This window comes from Belonocnema kinseyi, chromosome 3 (assembly GCF_010883055.1).
Source record: "Belonocnema kinseyi isolate 2016_QV_RU_SX_M_011 chromosome 3, B_treatae_v1, whole genome shotgun sequence".
Classification (NCBI taxonomy): Eukaryota; Metazoa; Arthropoda; class Insecta; order Hymenoptera; family Cynipidae; genus Belonocnema; species Belonocnema kinseyi.
This window is the reverse complement of record NC_046659.1, coordinates 158,094,160-158,102,037: the sequence shown is the minus strand read 5'-3', so window position 1 is coordinate 158,102,037 and position 7,878 is coordinate 158,094,160. Positions and strand designations below refer to the sequence as shown.

General features: G+C 30.1%; 1 protein-coding gene across 2 annotated transcripts in view; it reads right to left on the bottom strand.

Annotated features, from left to right (window-relative positions):
* The window catches only part of LOC117168902 (probable phospholipid-transporting ATPase VD), a 136,973-nt gene that overhangs the window by 103,444 nt on the left and 25,651 nt on the right, over positions 1 to 7,878 (bottom strand). For both annotated transcript variants that reach the window (XM_033354834.1, XM_033354833.1), the window contains exon 3: positions 1,028 to 1,280. In XM_033354834.1, the coding sequence (XP_033210725.1) occupies positions 1,028 to 1,280 (253 nt within the window). The remainder of the gene's footprint in view (positions 1 to 1,027; positions 1,281 to 7,878) is intronic.

Here is a 7,878-nt window from a genome sequence, read left to right as displayed (position 1 = left end):
AAAAACAACAAACTTGACCTCCAAATGCATTACACGGATTTCAGGGAAATTCATTTTCGCGATACCAGACGAAAGATTGGCTACTGTAAGTGAATATATTTCTATAAAAACTAAATTTTTTCTAATCTGAAGATAATACAATTATACATAATCTGTCGAAAATAGTAAACTTTCGAACTTAGCAATTTTGTCCAAATTACTGATTTACGGGAATAATTTATATAAAGTAACGAAATGTTTACCTCTTCTAACTAAATGTTTTACCTAATCCAAGCGCACACTTTCTTTGAGTTTAATTTATTCTCATTTCACTCGTTTGCCTCAAGAATTTTTTTTCCGTGTAACTTTTAGCAAAAAATAGTGAAAAGTTCTTATTAGGTTCTATATTAATTCAGTTGGCACTGATGACTGAAGGGAAAAAACGATAAAACGGGAAAGTTTGTTAAAAGGAGAGAAATTCCTTGAAAACATAGGGAAAAGAGGGTACGTAACAAGAGAAAGAGTTTGACGTTTGCAATAGTATCAACGAATTCTGCAACTATTACAACAGTCTCGCGACACCGAGATTACGAAAGAATCTCGCAGCATCTTCTGTAATTATCAAAACGCACCTTCTCTTCATTCATTGCAACTGATGCAAGAAAATGACTCCCAGGAAGTAAATTCTTGGCCTAATAATATACCTGACACTCTGATGATCTAATAGCTTGCACCATCATTGATTCTTCGACTCTAAATCTGAACATTTAATTTCGATCCTAAAGCTCTAATAAGAGTCAGTTCAGAATTAAAGGTCACATTCCTATCGTTCTCTGATAAAAAAAAAAAGAACAATTGTATGTATGTGCCATTAAGAATAAAGTAAGAGTACAACCCTCAGTCCAGATGACAAGCAGAAACCGGAATATTGTATAACGTCACGTGTCCTGAATTTTATTTAGCATGATTACGTACTGACAACGATAAATATAAAAAAAGGCGAGTTACAAGGTGAGAAAAAAGGACCTTGAAATTGTGTGCTCTATACCTGGAGGCTTGTCGAGAGTGACCTCGAAAGGAAGGAACCTTCCCGCTGCTTGGAGGTCGAGGATCCTCTCGATGTCCTGGTGGCAAGATAAAGTCCGTTTTCGAACCCACTCGGTTGTGGGCCATTACTGGCTGGCCCTGGACATCCACAACTTGACCTTGACTGAATGCCCTCTGGTGTCCTGGCTTCTTCAGAGCCGAGGGTCGACCCGTCATCGTACCCGTGGCACCTCCAGGTGTCGAGAACGCCGACCCTGAAAAGAGAAAATTCAAATTTTCACTCTTCATACCGCGCAGCTCAATCAGAAAAATAATATATTTATCAAGAACTTTTTATTCCTGAACAAAGTTCAGGTCCACTTCCCCTCCCCTTACTCCCCCATCCAACATTCTTCTCATTCTCCTCCTTTCCCTCCCCTGATTTCTCCTAATTTTTGCCCTATTTCTACATCCCCTTTTCTTATTTTCCCTCACTTCCTCTCTCCTCACTTCCCCTGAGTTCCCTATTTTCCCTCTCCTTACTCTCCATACTTACCCTCCCCTGTTTTATACAACTTTTGTGGACCAAATCTTGTCTACAGCTACGTTTTAAATGGATTTTAACGTTTTTTTTAATGACCGTAGTCTTTTAGGTGCAACGAGTTAGTGCAGAGAATTGATTTTGATCCATAAAATTTTTTTTTATTTAACAACAAAATAAATAAGACTGCCCCTCTTACTCCTGTCCTTGCCTTCATACTCAACACTCCCCCTACCCTCATTAGCATCATTCCTCTACTTTCCATCCTCTTATTTCTCCTCATTTTCCCTATTTCCTCTCCCCTAATTTTTTCTTACTTCATTTACTACCCCTCACGCTCATTTCCCCTCACTTCCTCTACTCTACTTCCTCTTAATTTCCCTCCATTCCCCCGACTTCCTTACTTCCCCATCCTCACCCTCTCCTCCTTATACCCCTCCTTTCCAATGACCTCCATACCTTCCCTTCCATCACTCATCCTACTTTCTCTCCCCTTATTTCCCCTCCTTAGAAAAAAGTGCGACGGACTCAATTTTTTTGGCAGAATTATAGAATATTAAGCTATGGAAATAAAACTACGTCATATAATTTAACATAAGCTTGTGCTTTATTCAAAGAGCACTTTGGAAAGTACGTCTTTTTTGTATCGAATTTCGATCTGAACTATCGCTACAGATTACACATTCACACCAGCCCTCTTAGCGACGACGATATTTGACATGTTCAGTTCTGCCCTCGGTTCTGCTTCACTTCTAAGAAACAAGAGCTGTCATTCAGCCACTACATACCGCCCTCCAAATATAATGATTAGTTTTTTATTACTTATATATTCTATGAAATAAACCAACAAGAAATTTCTTGACAATTACTCCTACTTATCATATTTGTCCAATTACTAAAAACTGTTGATTATTTATATAATATGTATAAACAAATTCAGATTTTCCCCGTCTGTTCATGATAAATATGTATCTTTTTTGCGAAATGAACAAGAATAAATAAAGTAATAATTAAATAATTACAATATATTAATAAATAAATAACAATGAATAATAATTACCCATTAATTAACACTTTTTCTTAGTTAAAAAAATATTAAAAGAACAAATAATTGAGTAGACATTCCCTGCTGATTTCGAAAATAAATTAATATTTATTACGGAAAAATGATCAAACTGTGAATTTTTTTATAAATGATACTGCCTAAATATTTAACCAACCATGTTAATTGGACAAATATGACAAGAAGTAGTCATTGATAAGACATTTTTAATGGATTTTGCAAAAAATTGAGCCTATTCATTCAAAATTGGCAAAAATTTACATTTGTTTATAAAAATTGTTTGAATAATTAGCTAATCTTGTGTAGTGGTAAAGTATCATTGCAAAAAGTAATAGGCAATACATTTCCAGTTGATTTTGCTACGAAAATTAGGCCTATTCTTGAAAAAATTGTGAAAATGTGCATTTATCAAAATTGTTTGAATAAATAATATTTTTTATCAATTTGGACACAATAACAGCTTGGAGTTACTGGAAATATATTTTAAGTTGGTTTCGCAAAAAAAAAATTGTGCCTATTCTTGGAATAATATTGAAAGTATGAATTTGTTTGTAAATATTGTTTAAATAATTCACAGTTAATTTGCAAAAAAAGATAACAAGAAGTCATTGAAAACACACTTCTGTTTGATTCTGCAAAGAAAATTGAACCTGTTCATTTTGACATGAGAAAGCTGTGCTATTGTTTTATAATTTTTTTAAAATAAACATCAAACAGCCGCTATTCCTCATGGATCGTAATTAGGCATTAATTTCTTTCATATTTTATATAGAAATTAAGACTTTCAACGAATTAATCATTGCGGATCACGAAAAAATGGCTTTTGTTCGTTAATTTGTTTAAAAAATTGTAAAATATTTTTTTTTACTCCAACCTATTGGAAATGATTTCTAGACAGTTATTACACTGACTTAAGCTCTTAATTAGTCAATTTGAAGATCTTAAAAAAAAGTACATCGCAAAAGTTAGGACAAAAATATTGTTTATTTTGTTGTTTTGTTCAAGTTAAATTCAAAAGATTTAACAGAAGTTTAAAATAAGCCTCAATTCTAAACACGAAAATCCTCAAAAACTCTATTTATTTAGAAAAATTCAAGTGCATTGGAAATAAATAAAAAATGTCAAAAATTAATTGAATACAGTAATTTGGAAAAGAGTTTCGAAAAATTGAAGGGAATTCAAAAGAATTTAGTTAAATTTCTAATTATTCAGGGCGAGTTTAAGAGAAATCAGGATGGATTGACCGAAACCTAAACAAATCCATTGAATTGTGTAGAATTAGTGAAATAAAAAAATCAAGAAAATTGGGAAGAATTTAAAAGAATTTAACAGAATTCAGATTCAAATCTAACCAACTAAAGTTCATTATACGTAGAATTGAATTTACATTCAATATATTGCATTGCTTATCGTTCAACAGAGAACAAATTTAAAAACCTATTTAGTTCGAAAAGTATTTGAAGATAAAACAGAATTGGAAAAAATATTTCGTTCATTTGAACGTTCAAAACTTCCGGTACACTGATTGTTTGGATAATGTGCTACGTTTCCGATTTGGAAAATTTAATAATCTGAAATTCAGAATAGAATAGAACACAAAGGAAATGTAATTTTAAAGTTTATGACATAATTTCACTTTATTCTCTTTTGAAGACAAAGATCCTTGAAATATATCTTTGAATAAAAAAAAAATTATTTTTCTTTTGAGAGGTAAAAAGCAGACCAAGCTTTACGGCCTAAAGAAACAAAGAAATATTTTAATACGGAAACTGTATAGAGTCGCTAAGTAAACCGTCGAGTTTGCCTTGACGTCTTTTTGCTTTTATTAATTGATGAATAGGTGCAGTCATTAGTCGGCGTTAACTATTATTATACGCATATAAATCACCATGCTGATACCTTTACATATCATTCATGGCTTGTAAGTCTGTACGTTTGAAAAAATGTTTCAACATAATAAGAATTTAAGCAAAGTATTCGGCAAATCATTCTCCATTATCAGATATTATGAATTAAAAAATTTTTTGTCAATCAAATACTTCGATATCTTCAAACTTTGTGAGTATTCAACAGGGTTTCTAGCGTTGCTTAAAAAAACCATAGGTACCTCTTTTACAGTTAAAAAATATTTTTCATGACAAATATTAGAAATTGGAAATCTAGTGAAAATAAAAAAGTGTCATACGAATTTTCTCATACACTACCGAAGTTGATTTTATTCACAAAAAAACACTTTTGTGTTAACTATTTATTTTATCAGTGAAAAATCACGAAATACAATCGAAAATATTTTAAAGTTCTTCATTTATTCCGGTTTTTTAAAATTGAATAACAGTTTATTGTCATTTTTTAATCCATTATTTTTTGCTACTGATACAACCAAATTAAGTGCAATTCTGTGTGCGATGAATTTTTTTAAATTAAAATTGGTTGCAATTGGAATGAGTTATAGTATTTTAAGATAATTTAGAAGTTGAGTTCTCAACTACAGCGAAAGCTGATATGAAATTTCGCTCGTTGTTCGCTGAAGCAGTACTCACTTCTGAAAGTAAAAACTATGACATCGTATGAAAAACTTTTAGAACTAAAAAGTAGTTTTAATTAAAAAATCAATTTATGCATTTCAATAAAAAAAATGAAGTATTTTGCAAAAGAAGATGAATTTTCAATCCAACAGGATGAATTTTCAACAAAACAGTTGAATATTCAACGAAAAAAGATAACTTTTTAACAAAATAATTTAATTTTTAACCAAAATCAATTTAATCCACCAATGTGAATTTTCAGCCAAATGATCGAATTTAGAAACAAAACAGATTAAACTTCAACCAAAAACTAGTTTAATTTTCAACGAAAAATAATGAAATTTCAATTCAAAAGTACGAATTTTCTGCTCGAATACTAGAATTTTCTACTCAGAAAGATGAATTTTCAACACGAAAAGTTAAATTTACAACAAAAAGATGAATTTGTTACAAAAAATACAATAATTGATATTTCATACAAAAAAAAAAACAGAAATCTCAACAAAATAATTAAATTTTGAACATCAGAAGAGTTAAATTTTCCACAAAATAATTAAACTTTCAACAAAACAGTGGATTTTCTAAACAGAAAATTTAATTTTCAACCCACGAAAATGAATTTTCAAGCAAAATCACCAATTTTCAACTAAGAAAATTAATTTGCTACCAAAAGTGAATAATCTTTTTCAACAGAATACATGACTTTTCAAAAAAATAGTCGCATTTTCAAACAAAAAGGATACAGTTTCACTAAAAAAAAAAATTAACAACGAAACAGACAAATTTTCAACCAGCTATGAATTTTCAACAAAAAAGTTGAGTTTTCAACCAAAAAGGCTAGACTTTTTAGCAAAATATTTTATTATTCAACAAAATAGTTGAACTTTTAACGAAATACTGGAATTTGTTACCAAGATGAAAAAGTTAACATTCAAGGTCCTTTCCGGGTTTGCCAGATGAAGTAATCAAGTTTTTGGAGATTTCCTTTTTTTTTTAAATCAAATTTATTTCACTTTTTATTAGACAACAATTTCTAAACAAAAAATATTCCCGCCTCGTGGGCTCATTCTCGTTGCGCGCGGCGCTTCGCGGCAAGTTTGAATGCGCCTAGGGCGCGCGGGTACGCTCTCGTGCTTCGCGCTCGTTTTCGTACGTCTAATGCGCACACTTTAACTAACTTTTTTTAAATATTGTGAATACTATAACTTAAATCGAAAACTGTGGTTTAAACTTCTGAGGAATTACAGCCATAAATTGTAACTGAATTTTTTTCGATTTGATTTTAAAGAAGGTTCTCAAAGCACCTACGGCTTTGACGATTACATTCTCATTACGAAACTCGCTCTTCTCGCTCGATGATTCTTGTCCACTTCAAAATTTTCCTCGAGATAATTTGTAAATTTTTTTAAAATCTACTAAAAATAACGTTCTAAACTTACGGATCTCTTAAAAAATCAAAATTGTATATTTTTTAAAATGATCTAACTTTTTGGAACTTTTGTCTAATTAAAAAATGTCATGATATAGTTTCGAAAAACATATTTTACATCTAGCAAAAATTTGGATTGATATTTCTGAACCTATTACAGCATTTTTTTCCCTTTTATGAAAATTTTCAAAATTTTGAAAAGCATATAACTTTTTGAAGTTTTATCGAATTTAAAAACGTCAAAAGAATAAATTTGCAATTGTTTTTGACGCGTATCAGAAAATTTGACAAAAATTTCTAAAAATCATAAAAAAATTTTATTAAAATTTTAAAAAGGTTAAACTTTTTGAATTTTTGTCGAATCGCAAAAGTTAACTGACATAGTTTCTAAATATATTTGATATCTTGTGATGGATTTAAATGAAATTTTCTAATCTTTTAGAAAAATACTTATTTTTTATTTTTCTGAACATTTTCAAAATTTTCAAAAGTATATAACTTTTCTAATTTCCATCGAAATTGAACATTTTATTTAGATAATTTGCAAGTCTTCTACCCATCTATAAGAAACTTTAACAAAAAATTTCAAATTTGAAAAAAAAAAATTTCAAATTTTCAAAATGCTCTAAATTTTTTAATTTTGTTTGAAAATATCTGCTTAACGAATTTAGCCTTGATTTTGGGAACTTTAAGATGTGTATTAAAGGCTGACTTGATTGGACAAAACCTTCAAAAGTTAGCGTGACTACAACATTCAGGTAACCATACATACATACAGACATACAGACAGACACCGATGAAATTTTATGATCTTCGGATTCTGTGAGTGCCAAAACGTAAAGATCCGTTAAAAACCAGAGATCTAAAATTTAGACGATCACATCACACTCTCATGAATGAGAATGTAAAAAAGCAAAACCATAAATAAACAAATACTTAATATTTTGCGAACGTAACTCGTTTTTGTGAAAGTTTTGAAAATACTTTTTAAACTCTTTGTGAAATTTTATCAATCTTTGAAATCCTTTGAAATCTTTTTGAATTTTTTTAAATCTTTTGAAGTATACAAATTTTGGTGAAATCTTGAAATATTTGTTAAATCTTTGAAAAATCTTTTTGAATCTTTAAAAATTTTTTAAATCCTTGAAATATTTGAAACTTCTGAAACATTTAAGGGCATGCGACACAGTGGAATTCCTACATTACCAACCTATTTTTTCTATTGAACAAAATTTTTTTTTGAACCATAGAACTTTTTTTGTAAATCAAATATCGAACTCAAAATTTCAGGAGAGCATTAGAAGACATTATCCTA